The following is a 21,828-nucleotide window of genomic DNA, read 5'->3' as shown; positions in this document are numbered from 1 at the left end:
GAGACAATGGTGCTGAACTCTTACAAACGCAATTCATGATGGTTCTTGTGAATGTTTTTACTTCATTGTGCATCACATGCACCAAAGGCTCTTCTTTCTGGAACACTCCAGTAAACTTCGTAAATAAGTGGGCACTTGTGCAAAAAAAAATCACCTCTGCTTTCATTGTCTCATGTTTCAAGAGGTTAATTATGCTCGGCGAGAGTACATCCCAGAGGCACCCACTAGAGTGTGGAGTGCCACAGGGAGCTGTGCTCTTGCCGATGTTGTTTAACATCTACATGCGCCCCCTTGCCCAGGTTGCCCGGAGGCATGGGCTGGGTTGTCATCAATATGCTGATGACACCCAGCTCTATCTGTTGTTGGGCGGCCAGTCTGGCTCTGACCTGGAAAATCTGGACCGGGCATTGCGGGACGTAGCGGACTGGCTGGGACGGAGTCGACTGAAACTAAATCCGACGAAGACGGAGGTCCTATGCCTGAATCGGAGCGGTACGAGGATAGGGGTCTCACTTCCAGCCTTCGGTGGGGCGCCATTGGTGCCAGCTCCGAGGGTCAGGAGTCTGGGAGTGCTCCTGGATGCTTCCTTGACAATGGAGGCCCAGGAAGCAGCCACTGCCAAGGCAGCCTTTTACCATCTACGGCTGATTAGGCAGTTGGCCCCCTTCCTCGAACGCAATGATCTGGCGTCAGTGATCCATGCAATGGTCACCTCGAGATTGGACTACTGTAATGCTCTCTACATGGGGCTGCCCTTGGGGCAACTTTGGAAGCTGCAGTTGGTGCAGAATGTCGCAGCTAGACTGCTGGTGGGTGCCCCTATGAGGGAACACATCCAGCCGGTGCTGAGGGCACTGCACTGGCTGCCAATAGCGTTCCGGATACGCTTCAAGGTGCTGGTTATGACCTTTAAAGCCCTTTATGGTCTGGGGCCTGTCTACCTGCGGGACCGCCTTTCCCCATATGTTCCCCCAAGAGCACTGCGATCTGAGTCACAGGACCCGTTTAGTCCCCCCTGGCCCTAGGGACACCGAATTAACATCTACTAGAACTAGGGCGTTCTCCTTAGCAGCACCAATACTATGGAACCAGCTCCCCCATGAGATCCGTGCCCTCCGGGATCTCCGTCAGTTCCGGAGAGTGGTAAAGACGGAGTTATTCCGCCAAGCTTTTAACAACGCAGACCAAGCATGAATGCACTTTATGGTTGCCACTGTGAGCATGTTGTACATGTTGCACTGTGTATAAATTGTGATTTTAATGTATTGCATAGATTGTTTTAGAGGTATTGCTTGTTGTTTTATTGTTGTAAGCCGCCCTGAGCCGCTTCGGCGGGAGGGCGGGATAAAAATCAAATAAATAAAATAAAATTAAAATAAAATTCTATACACTGTGGAAGATTTCATCAAATCACTTTTACTCTTCAGAACAAAGTCCTTAAAGTACTTCATAACTGAACTAAAAACAAATCTGTCTTCTCACTGGGAAGTCATCATGTTTTCCCCAAAATGCAGTAATGAAAACAAAAGAACACAAACCGCATTCACAAAAATCAAAGAAATACTGACTTTACTGGCCAATTTTTTTAAAAAAACTGACAAATTACAGCACCTGGTATTTTGGGCCACTGTGTGACAGAGTATTGGACTGGGTGGGCCATTGGCCTGATCCAACATTGGCTTCTCTTGTGTTCTTATGTAACAGCCCATCTAGTCCAACATCCATATTTCATGCTGATGCCAAAGTGATGCTTCTCCAGCAAAGACCAGAGGCCTACCCCTTTCCCCTATTTTTACCCTCCGCTGGGCTCAGTCACGAAGCAGAAGGGGGCTGCAGCCACTTCTCCTAGTCCCCCAACAACCAACAGAGAGAAAAGCAACCAAGAGAGACCGGCTGCCACGAAGATGCTGAGGAGCTCCAGGAAAGCTCTCGGCACCTGCAAATCTGATACTTCCGGCAGCAACAAGAGAACACTCGCGGGCCTCGAGACAAGAGAAGAGCGGTACCGGCAGGGCGGCATGATCCGAGGCCTCCCTCTTCGAGACCCAACGAGAGGTTCTCGGACCCCGTCCGGCCTCCCCGATTTACCTCAGTAACTTCCAGGCCATGACGCCGACTGGGAAGCAGCAGCGTGCCCCTCGCACCTCTTTTTCGACCCAATAGACTGCGCACTAGACAGACGGCTCGAGATGCACTCCGCGCTCCAGCCTCCTTCGGGGAGCCACAGTCTCCGCCCGGTTCAAACTTAACTGGCAACTACCGCTCCCAATCACAGAGAGGCACTTGTGCGAGTTCAACCAATAAGATTACGAGGCGGAGCAGGAACCTTCTCCTGTTGGCTAGTTTTTACTCCCCTTGGCATTATTTTTGAGCGCCAAGACTGGCGATGGGATTTGGGGAACCTAATTAACGTGGGCGTGCCTGTTGGGTTCCTTTTCCGACTGGAACAAGCACTGAGCGCTTTTTCCCCCCTTTGCGTCTGAGGCCTGTGGCCTCCCGACCCAAAGCTGGTTTCCTCAGCAGTAAAATCCATCGACTTCGGGAGGTTTACTCCCAAATAGAGGAGTGCTCAAATATGTGTCGGACTTAATCCCAATCCACGACCGTTCACGCTAAAAGGCTTGTTTCGGTGCAGTCTTCAGCACCGTTACCAGGGAGGGAGCTAGGATTAACGCCATGACAACGAGGTTTATTTCTGAGCCCTGCAGATGATCTCGCCGCTGCGTCTTTCAAAGTGCCGCCAGGCTCCCGTTTCTTTCTGCTTTTGCCACACAATAACCGTGTAGTCCTAAACAGGGCGTAACTGTAACTCCCTTTAGGGTTTCACTGCAAGCAACTCAGTTCCGTGCACGTTCCCGTTGAAGGAATTACTGCGTTCAACGGAGCCCTGCTCTCAAGTAAGCGTGTGCCGGCTACCACCACCGCCTCCAGCACGGTATGCAGGGACGTCTTTTTGCAGCCCTTGAGCATTAGCGTAAGCGCAGCTCTTCCCCCTGACGCGGCGCAAACCTGCCCCCGCGTGGCCAAAATGCTGCCGCGGTGCGATGCAGCCGCTGGCGTCCAAGGGGCTGGCGCCTCCTTCCAGCTGACCGGCGCGGGGCGGTGCCCTCTGCGGAAGCTGCGCGCCCAGTCCTGGCAGAGCGGGGGGCAAGCGGGCGCCATGGTCCAGCTGTACAATTTGCACCCGTTCGGCTCTCAGCAGGTCGTGCCCTGCAAGCAGGAGCCGGAGCTCTTCTGCTGCGGCCGGGATGCGCTCTTGGTGGCCTGCGCGCCGGGCGCCTGCAGGGTGGACGTCTTCGCCGTGGGCCGCTCGGAGCTGTGCGAGCCGCTCGGCTCTTTCAGCACTTTGGGCCGGGTGCTGCGGATGGCGTACAGCGAGGCCGGTGAGTGCGGAAGCTCGGGGACGTTTTTGGCGTGACCGCGGCTTTTATTTTTCTTCCGTGCACGCGAGCTCGGCATGGGATCGCGTTTCGTGTACATTGAACGAAAAACGGTGCCTGTCCCCAAGGGCAGTGTAGTAGTTAAGAGTATGGGATTAGGACGGCTTCAGATCCCTGTTTAGTTGTGAAGAGCGCTGGGTGACCTTGTGGTAGTCTTTAGCCTAACCTACCTTGCAGGGTTGCTGTGAGAATTAAAGGAGAAATGAACTACATGCATAACCGTGAATTCCGTGAAGGAAAGATGGGATAAAACAGATGGCTAGATGTAGCCCACTTGACTGCAAGTGAGAAAAGATTGCTAGGGCAGGAGCCCTAAAGTCACTTACTACAGAGTAGGGCCCATTGAGTACAAGGTAATTTAATTGCAAGTAGATAAATAGGTACCACTTCGGTGGGAAGGTAACAGCGTTCCTGTGCCTTGGTGTTTAGTCATGCCGGCCACATGACCACGGAAACGTCTTCAGACAGCGCTGGCTCTTCGGCTTTGAAACGGAGATGAGCACCACAACCCTAGAGTCGGATTTGACTGGCTTTCGAGCAAGGGAACCTTTACCTTTTAAGCATTTTAGGGCTGTGGTACACACAGTGTTTTGAGTGGGGTTGAGTGAGTCTTTATAAAGTCAGTGTGGTGTATTGGTTAGGGTGTCAAACTATCATCTGGGAGCCCCAGGTTTGAATCCCCACTCTGCCATGGATGCTTAATGGATGACTATAGGTCAGTCACACTTTCAGCCTAGCCTACCTCACAGGATTGTGGTAAGGTTAAAATGGAGGAGAGAAGTCTAATGTAAGCTGCTTTGAGTCCCCACTTGGGAAGAAGGTAGGGAGTATAAATGAAGTAAGGTAAAGGTAAAGCCAGTCGAATCCGACTCTAGGGTTGCGGTGCTCATCTCCGTTTCAAAACCGAAGAGCCAGCGCTGTCCAAAGACGTTTCTGTGGTCATGTGGCCGGCATGACTAAACACCAAGGCGCACGAACGCTGTTACCTTCCCACCGAAGTGGTACGTATTTATCTACTTGCAATTAAATTACCTTGTATTCAATGGGTTAGGTTGGCAGGAGCTGGAACTAGAGGCGGGATCTCACTCCGTCATACTGGGTCTCAAACTGCTGAACTACCGACCTTCCACAGCCTGCAGTTCAACATCTTAACCACTTGAGCCACCGCAGCTCCTTTTAAATGAAGTAAACAAATTAATTAAGTGATCTTGCATTTGTGCCCAAGAGTGGTAAGAAAGATACAGTATTTCAGCTCCAGGAACCTATTTTCAATATCAGGACTGTGTGAAGCAAAACTTCTCAGGTATTTATTTAATCATATGCAGTATATTTTCCTCTCTGCCACTGAATACCTACAACTAATTTTGGTGAGTCTAGTATTGTGAGCCTTTAGTAAATAGGAAAGGGTTAAATTTTGTGTAGTTGCATATTGGTCTAGGCTAGGATTGGTTTGATTTCAGTCTTGTGGGCTGCACTTCTTTTTAGAAGCTAGAATCCTGCTAGTTTACCTCAGGTATCTTTAAAATTACAGTTAAGGTAACCTGTGCTAAATTATCAAGAGTGTCCTTTCTTTGTTTGAGATATGGCATGTTGGATTCTACCAACATCCATCGAGTCCCAGAGCAGCTAACCACCAACCCCTGAGTGATCCACCAGAAATTGTCTAGTGTTCTACCAAGGGATCACACATTTGTGTAGCCAAATAAAGGGGTGTACTTAACCTCCAGAAATATGATCCTTGTCACTTGGTGAATCAGTATTCCTAGGCTGGAGAGTTGGCAAGGTTTGTATGGTGCCTGAAAGCGTACGTTTCAAAAGAACCAGCTGTTTGTTTTACATCAAATATATTCTGCCTTTTCCCCAAAGGGGGGACCCAAAGTAGATTACGTTGTTCTCATCTCTTTTTTTGCCCTCACAACAACCCTGCGATGTAGGTTAGGCTGAGAGTGTATGACTGTTCCAAAGTCACCCAGCAAGCTTCCATGGCAGAGTGGGGATTTGAACCTGGGTCTCCCAGACCCTAGTCTGACACTTCAGCCTGTACACTATCATTATTTCCTGCTGCTTGGCCACCACAGATGTACCAAAGCCGAAAAGATGAAGGCTGGTTTTAAGAGTACCTAAAAAAATTAAATTGTAATGCTACCACACCATCTTCAGCTATGCTACCACAAAAAGACCAATGAAGATAGGTCCTTTTCAAGCAACTGCTGATCACAAGTGAAGGTATAAACACTTTGCTTTCATTGTATAACCTAATATAAATGAGAAAGATGCGTGAATGGATTATTTATTTAACAGAATTTGTACCTTGCCTTTCTGCTGTATAAGGGCCATCAGTGCCTTCAAGAGAGCTGTCGTTGGTGTGGTTACCTTGATGAATGTAAGATGATTGTGACCAAGTAATATGCAATGTCATTGTCAAAATCAGTTTCTTCCTGATATCTTTACAGGCCTCCTTACTTCCTTTTGTTTACATGAGACAATGGAGGGAGAAGTCACTTGTGAAATCAGATTAGTGGGGATTTTGAGTAATCTAAAACTGAATTGTTTCCTATTGCCCTTGATTATCTGTTTGTAGTCAAATGAAGAATCGGCTTGTCCTGTGATTGCTTTCTTATAATCTCTGAGCTGGTTTAATTTTTAATAGAGAGTGTAAATAAATTGGTGTATGTGAGGAGGTTACATATATGATCCCCATGGAGTAAACCAGAGTACCTACTTCATGATTAGTGCCAGAGGTCATTTCGGGGGGGAATGCGGGGGAACGCAGTTCCCCCGGGCGAGGTGCAGGGGGGCGGGGCACATGACGAAGCCCCGCCCCCTGCTTCCGGCCGCCCCGCTTCCAGCCCTCATTCAGCCAGGAGGAGGCAGGAGAAGAGGGAGGGTAAGTTGCTTTCTCCCCGCCTCTCCCCACCCCTGCCTGCCTGGGGCCAGGGAGGGCCTTGGCGGGGCTTCCTCGCACTCCTGCTGGCCTTACAGGTCCACCGCCGGGCCCCTGATGTCAGGGGGTGTGGCATATGCTAATGAGTTATGCTAATGAGTTCCCCTAGCTCTTTTTCTACGAAATGACCCCTGATTAGTGCTGACAACTAGAAATTTCCAACAGTGTTTTCAACTGAGGCAGTAAGTTTATGAATTCATTTGGAAACCCTTCTGCTTACATATTGCCATGGATCCAGACTAAACTGGCAGTTTACGCTGATTCCCTGTCCCCGCTCTTGTCCCCTCCTCATGGCATTCCTCACAGCCCCTTGTCACCCAGGAGAGGCATTTTATGGAAATTAGTTGACTGCTGTGGAAGGGAGGAAGCCGGAAGGTCCCATTCTACCATTGGAAAATGTCGTTTGGATCCAACTCATGGTATACATTTGGTCTGCTCTGTAATCCTGTGATTCCAAAATGCACTCCTTTCTCTCCCCCCCCCCCAGGTGACTATGTAGTTACTGTTGAGGAGAAGAACAAGGCCATCTTCTTGCGAGCTTACGTGAACTGGAGGTGCCTGTCGGCTGGGAGCTCTCGGGTGTGTGTGCGGATGTTGGGCCATAATCCCCATGCCTCCTGCCCTGAAGCTTCTAGAGAGCAGATGTCCATTATAGAGATGCCTGTTTCGGATCCTCCCTTGTGCTTCTCTTGTTGCCCTCTCAGGGGAGATCTCCTTGTTGGCTGCAAGAATAAGCTGGTCTTGTTCTGCTTGAAGCAGCTGGTGGTGAGCCAGGATCTGACCATATTGGACTTTGAACGCTCCTTAATTTTGCACACACAAAACGTCACCCCTGCAGAAGTCGCCTATTGTGCTGGGTATGTAGCCATAACAACAGAACTAGAAGTCCTAATTCTCAAGCTGGAACCGAGTGAGAAGGCGGCTGACAGTACTGGACAGCGTCGCTTTGAATCCACAGGACCAGAAGCGGTTGCTAATGAAAGTAAGTGTGGCGTTCAGTATCTCTGGATTGAGGCTGCCTAGTGTGTGGCTTGTGAGATTGTATTTCTGCTATTAGGGAATGGAAGGGAGAGGGGCAGTTTGTAATACCTTTCTAGCCTATATGATAGTAGAAAATGTTTCTCTGCTAGAAGGACTGCTGACTAGGGATGGGCACAAACCAGAAAAATGCAGCTGGTGTCGGTTCATGGTTCATGGCTGTTTTTGTGGCTTTCAAGGGGAACAGAAAGCAGAGGTTGAAAGGGACTCAGAGTCCCTTTAAACTCCTGCTTTCTGACGTCAAACTGCTTTTAAAATTCATGGAAGTTTGTGACAGTAGACCCATCATGAACTTCACGAACCACAAACAGAGCAAAATTTGTGATGAATTTTGCTTTGTGGTTTGATTTGTGTCCATCCCTACGGCTACGGTGGGACTTTTCGGGGGAGGGGTGCCCCTTAATTAAAAAGCCCCGCCCCACAAATAGCCATAACAGAAATCTTATTTTTGAGGAGAGACCCCCGCTGCTGGCAGCAACCAGGGTGAGAGTGGCACAGCTTGCCCTCAGGTTTCCCTCTCCTTCCCACTGTGGAATGGGGGAGGGCATCATAGGACCTGGGAAAAGACAGCTCAGAGAGCATTTAAATGCCTTCAGAAGGCATTTAAATGCCCTTTGAGTTCCCTTCCACATCTTTCCCAAAGTCTCATAAGAAAGCTTTTGAAAGACCATGACCTAGGTGGTATACAGCAGGACTGGGGTAGCAGAAAGGGGGACTGTTGGAGATGTATTGAAGGTGCCACTCCTGCGTGCCATTCTAAGCTTTCTTGCCCTGTCGTAGGGAATTTAATAGGCATTTAAATGCCTTCTGAAGGCAATTAAATGCTGTCAGGTATGTTTTTTCCTAGGAACTGATGCACTTGCTGCCCTCTTCCCTGAAAGGAAAGGCTAGAAACAGTCTCAGAGCCTCCCTCTCTAAAGACAAGCAGTCAGATTAATTGAATTAACTGTTGTTTAACTGTCCCCTTAAAATTTAAGTGCCAACTCCCCCGAGCAAAAAAATCCTGGCTACGGGCCTGCTGGTTTGAAAGCATGCATAGGGTTTAAAGAATACTGGTTGTTGTTGTGAACATAAGATCTTTGTTTTAGAGGGTTTTTAATTCAATTAATCTGAAAGCTAGGTCATGTGACCTAACCATAGATTCTGTCTCTAAAGTGAATTCTTTAATTCACTTTAGAGACAGAATTCACTTCCTGAAGAAAGCATTGGTCCCGCCTCCCTCTTCGCCTCTCATTGCCATCTTTTGGGGATGTTTACATTAGCCGAGAAAGAATGCCAAAGTCTCTAAGGTCTGTTTAAACGCTCAACTTTCTTTCAGAAAAAACTCTCCGCTACAGTCCATCGCTGCAGTTTGATCAGCCCCTCCTCATGTTTTCGCATTCACTTAAAACGTCGGGAGATAGGGTGTCCCCTCCCCTCCCCTGTTTATAGTAGGGGAACTTCACATCTAGGCTTTGGTGTCTCGTTTCAACGAAAACTCACTCATCAGTCATTGAATCGATCCACCAGGTCCTGTGATGGCCCCTGGGATCCCGCGAGGCAGAGAGAGTTGCTAAACCTCCAAGCACTTGTCCCGGTGGTTGGTGGTTGCTTCGAATCCAATACTGGGAATCAGGGCAGGACCTTCGGGGCAGAGAGTCGCCCCCCTGTACCGGCTGTCGGCCAGAGGTTGGGCTGTCCAAAGCCCCCGTGCTAGGAGCCTATTCTCTATGGGCTCCATGGGGGAGCGTGCACAGTCATGCTCCCTCCTAATCCCCGATTCATGGCACACGTCTCTTGGAGTGGCCAAGAGACGCAGCCATCGTTGAAGCGCCGAAAACGGGAAAATACTCTTTGGATCTTGAAGGCTGAAGTCCTACACCCACTTAGGAGTACTTTCGGAGGGAAGCTGTATTGATCTGCAGTAGAACAGCTAGATTGGAGACTGATAGCATCTTAGAGTTCAGGAAGATTTTTGGGGTATAAGCTTTCAAGAATCAAAGCACCCTGTGGTATCCGATGAAGGGAGCTTTGACTCTCCAAAGCTTATATCCCAAAAATCTTCCTGAACTCTATGGTGCTACTCAGGGCTCTAGTCGGGGGGGAGCTCTCAGGTACGGAGCTCCGGAAGAGAACCTCTAGGGGGCGGGGCGGTCACGTGGTGAAGCCCCGCCCCCTTCTTTACCCCGCCCTCTGCTTCGATCCTCATTCCGTTTGGGAATGAGGATGAAGCAGGAGGGTAAGTAGCCGGGCCTTCTGACACACTTCCGGTGATGTCAGGGGGTGTGGCCTTCTGTCACTTCCGGTGATGTCAGGGGGCGTGGCATATGCAAATAAGTTATGCTAATGAGTTATGCTAATGAGCTCCGGCAGCTCTTTTTCTACAACAAGACCCCTGGTGCTACTAGACTGGAATCTAGTTTACCTAGGAATAAACCGTACTGAAATGAGGAAGTTTGCTTCTGGCAAGTGTGCATGGGATTGGGTCGCAATCCTGTGGATGTTTCCTTTGGAATGGCACCAGTTTAGCAACTGATTGTGCTCGTGCATTTACCATTTGGATCATTTTTATGAGATAGAACTAGCCGTTATGAGAAGGATGGAGGCTCTATGCTCAGTGTTCTGCCTGTCTTCCTGATAACATGTAGCAGAATACAATTATGATGTGAGCATAAAATGGAGGAGCAGAGAGTGATTTACGCTGCTTTGGGTCCCCATTGCGGAGAGGGGTGGGGTATAAAGGAAGTAAGTAAACAAATGTCATGGTACTGAGCATTTCCTCCTACAAGATAAATATGTGTGAAGTGGATGTGGGTTAATGCAGAGCACGATGACATTGCATTGCGCACTCTCATTTCCTGCATATTATTTAGGAGGAGGAAGAAAAGGATCATTGATAGTATTAGTTTCTCTTGTTTTTCTTGCAGTGTCTAGTTTCAGCCTTGCAAGCACATTGGACAAAGGTTTGGGTACTCCTTAATTGTTGGGAGTACAGAGGTATCCAACCTTTCTCTTAGCAAGCAGATCTTGTTAGGTTAACTTTGCAGTTTCGAAAAATATTTCTATTTGCATATGTATCTGCTTTGATTATATCTGGGGGCAGTTTTTCAAAAAGACAAGCTGGGGGACAAGATTTCCTGGCTTGAATTTGGATGAAAACATTTAATTTTATAGTCTTCTTGCTCAATGCCGTGTTTTTCTCATTCACAGATAGGAACGCTGTTACATTTTTTGAATTTCAAACCACAAGTCATAACCATATTGATTTTAACATGCTGATATTGCTACATTCCTTCATAGCTGAATTTCAGAAGTGAAATTTGGAGAAAAAGTTTGTGGTGATAATAGCCATATTCTTGAGTTTGTGCAAAACTTTAAATCTGCTCTACTTCTAAACAGATTGCTGTGGAGAGAAGATACTGCAAGTTTTTTTCTCCACCGCTAATATTTTATGTTGATAGGCAGATTCTGATGGGGCTTCATTATTTCAAGGTTAAAGAGAACAAGGGAAAAATAAGGACATTCTCTAAATACTCATTCTTCAGTTTAGAAATAAAGGAAGAAGGGGGAGCATGATAGAAGTTTATAAAATTATGCATGCAGTGGAGAAAGTAGAGAGAAGGAATCTCCTGCTCCCCTATAATTCTAGAATGTGAGGACGCCCAATGAAGTTGGTGGGCAATAGATTAAGGGTGGACAAAAGGAAGTACAATGGGAATTCACCATTTGTTGTACAGAGTGGCAGTCATAAGCACTGATAGCTTTAGAAGGAGTCTAGATAGGTTCATGGAGGATGGGCCTACCGATGGCTACTTGCCACAGTGACTCAAGGGAACCTCTAGATTCAATGGCAGTAAACCTCTAATACCAGTGCTAGGAAGCAATTCAGGGGAGGCTTTGAATTCTGTAACCCATTTGTTGGTCTTCCAGGGCAGCTACTTGGCCAGTGTTTGAGACAGGATGCCGGATTAGGTGGCCTACTGCTCTGATCCAGCTAAACTGTTCTTATGAACTAAGATTACAGTCTTATTTAATTCTGATGGTTGCTTACACAGAACTAATCGTAGTTCAACAGAGCAGTATCCTTTTTTTTTCCTTTTTGCTGCAGACCAGCTTATGAAACTGGCATTTCATTTCATTATTTAAGGTGTATTAGAAGAAGCAGATTCATCTCAACAGCCTGACTGCGATGACTTTGTTATCTGTCAGCAGCCCGTGGAGCTTCTTGGGGAAGAAAGTGAGTTGTGCGGAATACCAGTTACTCCGGAGTCAACAGGTTTAGTCGGTGAGAATCCACACTTTCAAATGCAATACCTTCTATACAGGTAATAGTAATACCACTTCAAATTTCTGTTGGTTGAAATATACATGTATAGTTAATCCACAGAACTTTAGCCATGGCTCCACCTAGTTTTCTATCCAGTCCATCTGTTCTGAACTTGTAGCAGAGTTTATTTTCTTTCATTATAATCAAAGTAGTGGATAGAACAGTGACACTTACTGGCTCAGAAGCCACATATGGTTCTTTCATACACTACTTGTATCTCTTCTGAGCACTGTTGCCCAATGTGGCACCTGCCACATGCTTCAGAAAAGTGGTGTTTGTTTTTGGCAAATGGTTTCCACCTTGAAACAGCAGCAGTGAGCCCTCTTGGGGTGTAGGTATCATTCCAGCAATGGAAGTAAATGTGGCTTATTTTGGTTGATGGCAAATGCAAATGTGGCTCCCCAAGAGCCATGGAGTAAGTACCACTGAATCAGAGTGTTGGGCTAGGTTCCGGGATACCCAGGTTTGAATCCCCTTATGAGAGCTCACTTGGTGAGGTGCCCTTGGGCTAGTCACTCTCTCTCAGCCTGACCCTCACATAGTGGTGGTTGTGAGGACAATGGAGGAGGGGAGAACAGTGCTTTAAGCCGCTTTGGTGTAAATATAATTTAGTTGTGTCTGATTCCCCCCCCACACACACACACTCTAGGCACACATTCTTCTTGTTTGGACTTAAGGGGTAACTTTCACTTTACTGTAGTTTCAACGTGAACATTAGTTATACATTCGTCGCTTCCTCCAGACTTGATTTTTTTAAAAGAAAAGGGTATAGTACCAAAGGTGCGGGGGATAATAGTGCATCTTGCTGTGGTCTTTGGTTCCCATTTCTTTCTCTAGATTACTTAGGGAAATAGAAGATTCATATGACTGCATGCATTCTGTGTTAAAATTGTAGGTGGAACATTCTCCTATGGAGAAACTCTAGGGCGAAGAAGTCAAGTAACATACTGGGGAAAGGGATAGCCAACTGCACAATGGCGGTATGTGTGCTTTACAAGCTTGTCTCCAGTTCCCAGCATCTCTGATGGCAAGACAGGAGAATACTTTTCCTTGACACCATGAAGAGCCACTGCCAGGCCAACTAGACTGTGCTAGACTATATGACCCAGTGGTCAGCTTTCATATGTATACCCACAGAGAGGAGGGGAAGAGATAGGTAGATTATAGATATAGACTTTCACCACAGTGGCATTCCTTTGGGCCTTTAAACTTTTTTCTTAAATTCCCATTTTTTTACCTGCGTCTTGTGTGCTTCCCCGGATAAAGTCTATGTGTGTGGAATAAAGGCTGTGTGTTGATTTAATGTGCTTTTTTTCTCACTCTTCAAATTGTTTTTTAGGCGATTTACTCCAGATCTGTCTTCATTTGTCTTCTCGTCTGAAGAATCCAAACTGCATTCTCTTCAGCTGCTACCCATGTATGAGATGGGTATGTGTTAGAACAGTCAACTTGTCTTGAATGAGTTTATTCTGAGTTTAGTGTATACCATTTAATGAAACATTGGGTGGGGGAAACTTGTGTAACAAATTTTATTACCAGAGTTTTTTGTTGCTTTTCAGTTAAATTTAGTTCTAATCTTATAAGAGTATTAAACTGCCTCTGGTTGGAGGTTTATCTGTATATTACATGAGGTAAATTATTCAGGTACAAAAGAAGCTTAAAGAAGAAATTAGGGAAAATAGGGAGGGAAATCCACTCAAAACATGTTAGTGGGCAAAGCTAGAGAGGCGAAGATGTTGTGGGGAAAACATGTTCTCTAGATCCAGAATGGTGAGTGTTTTGTCCCCATTTGTGTAGCAGTAAAAAATACCAATGAGTGGTTACTATAGGGTTCTTGTTCACAGGTAAGGGAGTCCCACTGAAGTTTGTTAGGCTTACTTCCAAGTAAATCTCTTGAGCAGCAAGTCTGTGTCTGGCTGAGTAGTTTCACAAAAGGATCCCAGTAGGATAGCAGTGATCTCTCCAACTATCACATCCATGATGTCCATGTGCTGGTGCTCTTCCCCCACTTGGTTCTGCAGATTTTCCCCCTAGAACCATTACGGTTAACAAGAGTTGTCAGAACACCATTATTTCATTTGGTGTCCCTTTCTGTTTTTGTATCTCAACACTGGTACAGATGTAATTTTACCCCTTTAAGATCTGTAGGGCTATAAAATACATTCTGCTCATCTTCACAAACAGCCCTGTGAGGTAGATCATTGTTCCTACAAGCAGCTCATGCTGAGGCACCCCACTGACTTACCTATAGGAGTGTGGAAAAACTGGTTTTGGTATTTTTCCAATTCGGGTCAATTGGACCTGAAAAGTATCAGTATTCCCGAATATTCCCAAATGCCAATATCAGTATTGTATTGGGATTTGGGTAAATATTTGGGAAACCCAAACTTACTCAGTTTAAATGCCTTCTGAACTCACTGAGTCATGCCACCGCCACAGTGCAACTCAGCAAATGAACTCAGAAGGCATTTAAACTTTAAATGCCTTCTGAGTTCACTCACCGATTCAGCAAATTCAGAAGGCATTTAAATCTATTCTGAACTTCACCTAACGGTGGGGGGGGGGGGGGAAAGGTATCGATGAAATGGTTTTTAGCCATTTAAACGTAAATGCTTGACTTGCAGAGTTGTGCCATCGCTGCAGCACAACTCTGTGAGTCACATGCATGGCTTGACTTTGCAAAAGCTATTTAAAGGGAACTTACGCTTCAAATGTCTTTTGCCAAGCCGCGCACGAGGAACCCAGAAGCAGCACAAGTTCATCCAGAAGGTGGGTGAATTCGTGCCTCTTTGGTGATTGCAGCTGAGCCCGAGTAGGTATCGGCTTTTATTTGGGCTCAGCTAGAAAGGTAGCGAATCAGATTAGAGTATCTGATTTGACTGAATAAATACGGTATTTTTCGGATATTTGTTTGGCTTGGTATATACTGAGTGCATGCTCCTACTTGCCCATACAGGAAGTCCAAGACAGAGCCTGGATCAAAATCCATGCTCCTTGGAGACTTCTGCTGTCTATTTTCTCAGATGGGCTTTTTTGGGGAGGGGGGAGCCTTGGCCTAGAGGGCCTTCTTGTGTGTGGGAATGTCTACTCATACCTCCCTGCTTTCCTCTCCCTGTCAAACATTTGTTACTAGTTTTATAACAATATATGGTTTTAAGCAAATAGACTGATTTGAACGTACATTTTATCAAGTGATTCTCTATTTGCTTTTGAGACATTACTGGCAGAAGAAAATTTATTATGCATGAGCTGGACGGAGGCAGGAGATAATGATTTAACTCCATGAACATAATATTTAGTGCTAGATGGGCTGAATTCTTCTGTGTCAGAAAACTCCTCTTACTTGCATTCCCTAACCCATAAACTGTTGGGTATCTTAGTATATAGTTTTATATTTTCTTATTTTATATAGCATCAAAAAAAACCCTGCTTGGCTTGTGGGAGGCTTTAAGCTTTCAGTGTTTTGCCTGATTCCCCTCACACACACACACACAGATGCAGAGTTCCAGCTTTGGTGGTGCTGGGTTGGATTCCGCCTAAAAAAATCCATGTATGCAAGGGAGGGGGCAGTTTTCACTAAATTCCCTCTTCCTACAGCAGACTTCTGACCTGGATAGCCCAAGCAAGCCTGATCTTGTCCGGTCTCAAAGCTAAGCAGGGTCACGATATAGAGGCAGGCAATGGAAAAGCCCCTCTGCTCATCTGTTGCCCTGAAAACCCCCTGAATGGTCATCATAAGTTGGATGTGACTTGACGGCACCACAGCAGACCTCTATCTCTCCCCCCTTTCCCCCGTAACTGTTCCTCGTGGGTTCTCCTAGAAGCAGCATTTTGGGGTGGAGGGGGTCCGGGCCATTCAGCTGAGGCTGAGCTGATATTGATTCCAGATTACACAAGTTGGACGGGGTGTGACAATTGGTGCCTCTCTAAAGAGATCATCTTGGGTTAAAAAAATCACTCCCTTTTTTTTTCTTCTAGGAAGCTCCATGAATGCTGGGGGAAGAGAGACAGCCAAGCGAGAACTGCTGCGTCTTTTCTGTTTTTTCTCTCTGCCTCATGTTGGGTACCTCTATGCAGTTAGCAACTTAGTGGAGCTGATTTCTACTTACCAGTATTCAGAGAAGTCCCAGCAGGCGGTTCTGACACCCCAGTTCCTACATGTCATCACAAGGTGGGAAGATCCATAGTTGGTGTTCTCCATAGTCTTCCCTTAAGGGTGGAAGGATAACACTGACCATACAAGCAAAGCCGTCTTCATGTTATGAATGCCAAAAAAAGGCCTCTCTACACTTTCTGGAACTTAAAAAGCTACCTGCACTGGGACCATTGAGGGAGTAACAGGGATGCCTGGGAGGAAAAGAGCCCTCAAAGTTTTCTGGATGAGGGCTTCTGTGATTGGGGCCTAGCTTATTGATCCCCTTGTTCAGCATCTAGACATGTACAGAACTCCAGTAACGCTTCTGCATGCAGATGCTTGCTTGTTTAATGAAATATTTGAATGAACAGCAACACTGCAGTGGCTTATCACCATCTGCCCCAGTAGAGCCATAAGCTAATTCAGGCTGCTAGACAGAAATGCCCCATAAGCTAATTCAGGCTGCTAGACAGAAATGTCTGTACCATTTCCTCCAAGTTGCAATCATTGTGGGGGTGTAGGGGAAACAGGGTTTCCCCTACACCCCCACAATGATTGCAACTTGGAGGAAATGGTACAGACACCGGGTGGGGGGGTGGGGGGAATTGAACGCCCCTTCTCCATATATACCAGGCTGGGTGCTACATGGTCAGGAGTTCAGGAAAGGTTGCAAGTCATGTGCGATTGTTAAACAGACCATAGGTTGTGGGCCCTGGACCCAGCCTGTCTACTCCTTAATGTATGAAGGGACATCCTGGCATATGCAGAGGGCATGAGAGGTTGGAAAAACATATAGGCACATGGAGGCATCATTGTGCTTCCAAGCTCAATAATACTGTGTGTTCTCTCTTTCTCCCCCCCCCCACTCTTTAGCAACAACCTGCAGTGCTTTACAGTAAGATGCAGTGCAGCAGCAGCTCGTGATGAAGATCCATACATCGATACGACCCTCAAGGTGTGCTTCTGGGCAAGCTTCAGATTTGGCTGTGTTGTTTTGTTTTTCCTTACCCCATCCTTCCTCCAAAGAGCACAGGGCAACATACCCAGTTCTGCCCTTTTCCGTTTTATTATTTATTTATCTGAGAGACTGGGATGAGCCCTTGAGCTGAGTGGGGAGTAGAAACCAAATACCCCAGTCCTAAGCCAACTCCTTACTGCCACTACATAAGCCCCACATCTACACCACTGTAAACCAATTAAGTTGGACTATTCCAGAGTTATAGCAGAACTGATCAGTACTGCCCTGCCAGCCAAAATGATTACTAGCTTTCTGCATGCCTTGTCTTGGCTCCTCTAAAGCATTTCTGCTTGGCATTCTGAGCTGCACCAAGAGTGGGGAAGTGAGAAAGTTGTGCACCATGGGAGGAAATCCGCCTGCAGAAATACTTCAGCAGATCCAAGCCGTTGCTGGCTTCACGTGCTGTTCATGGAGCTGCAGACATATTTGTGGCAAAAGACAGTTTTGGGCTGTGTGTGTAAGAAGTCTGTGGTAATTCAGCTCTCAGTTTTTCCACCGTAAGAGGTCTATGTAGATGTGCATGTAATGAACATTCCTGGAGGCAAAACAACCCAGGACAAAGATATTTGGCAATCAAGGCTGCAAAATGTTGATAAAAGAATTAAAATTGTTCTCCTTTACCCTAAAGATGGAGCTGCAGTGGCTCAAGTGGTTAAGACGCTGAACTGCAGGCTGTGGAAGGTCAGTAGTTCAGCAGTTCAAGACCCGGGTGCCGCATGATGGAGTAAGCTCCCATCTCTAGTTCCAGCTCCTGCCAACCTAGCAGTTCGAAAGCAAGAAATTGCAAGTAGATAAATAAGTACCACTTCAGTGGGAAGGTAACAGCGTTCCGTGCACCTTGGCGTTTAGTCAAGCCGGCCACATGACCACGGAAACGTCTTCGGACAGCGCTGGCTCTTCGGCTTTGGAACGGAGATGAGCACCGCAACCCTAGAGTCGGACTCGACTGGCTTTCGAGCAAGGGAACCTTTATCTTTACCTTACCCTAAAGATACTTGTAGAAGGAGCATACTTATTAACACAAATGCATTCTTTCTTCACAGGCTTGTCCCCCGGCGCAATTAGATGTTTGTACCTTGAGAATGCAGCTCTTTATAGGGCTGAAAGCTATTTCTCATTTCAAGAACCATGTCATAGTTCTGACAAAGGCAGACATGGAGGACCTCACAGAGAAGAAAAAGCCTTCACGAAGGTTCCTGTAAGTGCAGTGGTTTCTGGGTTGGTGTGGAGACTGGTCTGTGACATGAGGGACAGAGAGAGGTTTGTCAGGAGCGGTTGCCTCCAGTCCTCCATTTTAGCTAAAGTCCTGCTTTGGGTGAACCAGTAAAACGCAGGCTTGAGTAGGAACTGTGCCACTCAGGTCCCAGGCTGCTTGGCAGCCACCAAGTACATAAGAACATAAGAGATGCCAATGTTGGATCAGGCCAAAGGCCCATCCAGTCCAACACTCTGTATCACACAGTGGCCAGAAATACCAGTGCCATCAGGAGGTCCACCAGTGGGGCCAGGACATTAGAAGCCCTCCCACTGTTTACCCCCCCCAAGCACCAAGATGACAGAGCATCACTTGCCCCAGAGCCCCTATCTATACCTTGTGGCTAATAGCCACTGATGGACCTCTGCTCCATATGCCTATCTAATTCCCTTTTGAAGCTGTCCATGCTTGCTGTGGCTGCGAATTCCAAGTGTTAATCACTCTGTGGGTGAAGAAGTACTTCCTTTTATCCGTTCTAACCCGACCGCTCAGCAATTTCATGGAGTGCCCATGGGTTCTTGTATTGTGAAAAAGGGAGAAAAGTACCTCTTTCTCTACCTGTTCTATCCCATGCATAATCTTATAAACCTCAATCATGTCACCCCTCAGTCGTCGTTTCTCCAAGCTAAAGAGCCCTAAGCGCCTTAACCTTTCCTCATAGGGAAAGTGTTCCAACCCTTTTATCATTCGAGTTGCCCTTTTCTGCACTTTTCTGTACATCAAAGGTCAGAGCTGCAAGACCCATACGACCCAAAAGCCGGGACTGCTACACTGTTTGGTTTTCAGACTCTTCCCAATCACTCCACTCATCTTGGAATAATTTTGTGGCGTGATCTCATTCTCTGGCTTCTGTGAATTGCTGGACCAGGAATGAATTTTTCAGGGATGCTCAGATTCATCTTGGGGTTCATTAGTGTGTGTGTGTGTGTGGGTGTTCTGCCAGCTGTTGCAGATGGAACTGGCTAGTAGGCATGCATCTAAGTTAAATGGGTTGGATTACTTCTGCCAAAGGTTGCAAGCCACAGGCCAGCAGCCAAGGGCCAAAAGCCACTTGGCTCTCACCCTTTGGCTCGTGCAAAAGGCTCACTCCTCTAGCCATGCCCAGACCTTTAATACCTCAAACAGGAAGGGAAAGAAGCTCAGCCTTGATCTTCTTAGAGCTACATGTTCCCCCTTTCCTGCCAACCTCTTTAATAGCTTTCAAGGGCAACAGGAACCTGTTGCCAGAGGAGAAGATCTATCCCATGTTGGCATGCTACCCTTGCCAACTAGATGAATGATTCCATTTCTCTTGTAATGAAAGGACACTGAAGGAGCCCACATGATCCTTACACCAACTATTTCCTATTTGCTGTTCTTAGAGGCAGGCTAGTTTCATGTTCCATAACTAATGCCCAGCTATTTTGATTCAGTAAACTGCAGATTGGTTATCCCTGAACTCCAGATGTTTACATCATCATCCCTGTCTCTCCTTGGTTCCACTTTGGTTGCAAAAGACCTTGAATTCAAGACAAATGCTTTTCAAGTTAAGTCAAATAATCAGCCAAATAATAGCAAAAGGAGTTCTGTATTCATACTGTTGTAGAAATGATTCAGACAGCTGCAGTGCTCAAGATGATAATTGTAGGTTAAATGTATATGACTGGGGGTTTTTTTGTTTCTAGGTCAAGAAAGGCCGATAACCAGCCCAAGGTTCCGCCAGAGTCTGAACCAGGCTGGAATCTATACATTGTGAAAACAGCTTCAACTCTTCAACTTTATAGAGAAATGGTATTGTTAACTTTGCTTTGTTGATTGATTTCAGAATCATATTTTGGCCGGGTGTATTTATGAACAGTACACAGGCATGTCCTCTTTTCTGTCTTAGGTCGACTACTCTAAGACCTATGAGAATGTGAGAACAGAGAGTTGTATCCATCTTCTCAGCGAGGCTCACTTGTTAGTCAGGACAGCTTTAATGGGCCCTGACTTGAAAGAATCGGGAGAGAAGGAAGACCTCCTCGCAGCACTTCGGGATAGCTGTGCTCTCCTAGGAGATTGTTATAGCAGGTTTGCATTTAACAAGCTGCATTACTAACGTTTGGTCTATTCAGATGCTCCTTAAGCAATAACGATGCGAAACATACAAACTGGCTGAACCCTCGTGTCTCCCAGAGTAAGCATACAGGCACATCATCGATTTGCAGACCAAGTTAAACTTCCCTGTTAGGTCAGTGTGAAAAAGTAATCGCCTCCACTCATATTCCCGCTTTGCAGGCAGACAACCTGAACAAAGTGGCACAGATTGAATACATTACAACCAGAAATGCCTCCAAAGAATAAAGGAGATGCTTATTGTCCTGAGGCACCATCGATACCCCAATCAGATGGCGCCTCATTTGCTTACAAGACAAATCCAGCAGTCGCTGGTGTTCCATTGTTACTAGCTGATACTTCCATTGAAGGAGTCATGCCTTGTACATAAGAATAATAGACTGGGCAACTCTTAACAATTTCAGTAGTTAATTTTCGTTGCAGCTCCAGTTCATGAATGATCCATGAAGTTAACCACCATCAGGCAGGCTATGGGCCTTACCAGATGTGTGCTGGGAGTTCTGTGTTCAAAGCACTGGTGATTTTTTTTAACGTGTAATTTTCAGGTGTGCAGTGGCCCAACTCCTACTGGGACCATAGCATGGAGCAGGAGTACTTTAAGTTTTCCCTCCAGTACTATTTCCCCAGCTTGAAATGACCCCAAGCACCGGCGTAATCTTCGCGGGGGCTGGGGGGCTGGCGCCCTCCCCCCAAATTTCCCCAGAAGCCCCGTCCACCCCTCGCCCTCCCAACCCTCCAAGTTATGGCCGCCCCAGCTGCTGTCCTGCCTGCCTGCCGGCTATCAGAGCCGGGGAAAGACGCCTGCAGTTTGCGCAGCGGCTAGTTCTCAGCCGGGGCAGCGCCTTACCCAGGTGGCGGCCGCCGACGTGGAAGAGAGCCGAGCTGGCGCTTGCGGGGCCGCCTCCCCGGGCAGAGAGGAGCCGGCCCAGCAGCAGGCCACGGCGGACTTTGCCGGAGGGAGGGAGGGAGTCTGGGATTAAGGGACCGCCGCTAAGGAAGCCGCCCGGCCTGCAGCTCTTCTGGTCCCCCTCCCTCCCTCCCTCCGGTCTCTCGAAGGACATCGTGGCGGGCCGGGGCTGGGGGTAGCGCAGAGGAGGCGAGGGCGGCCCAGAGCCGGATTCGGGCGGGAGCACCTCCCCTAGGAAGCGGCAGGCTGAAGCGCCGTCGGGGACGTTTCAGCTTAGAAGAAAATAAACAGCAACTAAAGGGGGCGGGGGGGCATCAGGTGCACGAGGCGTCGGTCGCGGAGGGCGGCCTGGCTGAAGCGCCTGCCGGAGAGGACCGGAGGATTTGTCTGCAGCACTGCAAGGGTTTGCATTTGTCTGCAGCACTGCAAGGGTTAAGCCAGCACGGAGCCTAGAGAGGCCAAGCAAAGGGGTCCGGAAAAGAGGAAGGGCCCTTTTGCTCTTCGCAGGCGCGTCCCAGGGAGCCGTTTGCTTCTGGAGAGGGGGGGGTGGTTTGCATTTGTCTGCAGCACTGCAAGGGTTAAGCCAGCACGGAGCCTAGAGAGGCCAAGCAAAGGGGTCCGGAAAAGAGGAAGGGCCCTTTTGCTCTTCGCAGGCGCGTCCCAGGGAGCCGTTTGCTTCTGGAGAGGGGGG

General features: G+C 47.3%; 1 protein-coding gene across 1 annotated transcript in view; it reads left to right on the top strand.

Moving 5' to 3' along the window:
* The first annotated feature begins 3,160 nt into the window (after window positions 1–3,160).
* The window catches only part of HPS3 (Hermansky-Pudlak syndrome 3), a 34,203-nt gene continuing 15,535 nt past the window's right edge, over window positions 3,161–21,828 (top strand). The window contains exons 1-9 of the mRNA XM_015429266.1: window positions 3,161–3,383; window positions 6,872–7,366; window positions 11,549–11,726; window positions 13,068–13,156; window positions 15,707–15,899; window positions 16,737–16,818; window positions 17,925–18,079; window positions 19,801–19,906; window positions 20,004–20,185. Coding sequence (XP_015284752.1) covers window positions 3,161–3,383; window positions 6,872–7,366; window positions 11,549–11,726; window positions 13,068–13,156; window positions 15,707–15,899; window positions 16,737–16,818; window positions 17,925–18,079; window positions 19,801–19,906; window positions 20,004–20,185 — 1,703 coding nt within the window. The remainder of the gene's footprint in view (window positions 3,384–6,871; window positions 7,367–11,548; window positions 11,727–13,067; window positions 13,157–15,706; window positions 15,900–16,736; window positions 16,819–17,924; window positions 18,080–19,800; window positions 19,907–20,003; window positions 20,186–21,828) is intronic.

The sequence above is a fragment of the Gekko japonicus genome, unplaced genomic scaffold, assembly GCF_001447785.1.
Source record: "Gekko japonicus isolate JY-2015 unplaced genomic scaffold, Gekko_japonicus_V1.1 scaffold3948, whole genome shotgun sequence".
NCBI lineage: Eukaryota > Metazoa > Chordata > Lepidosauria > Squamata > Gekkonidae > Gekko > Gekko japonicus.
This window is presented reverse-complemented; position numbering and strand designations above follow the sequence as displayed.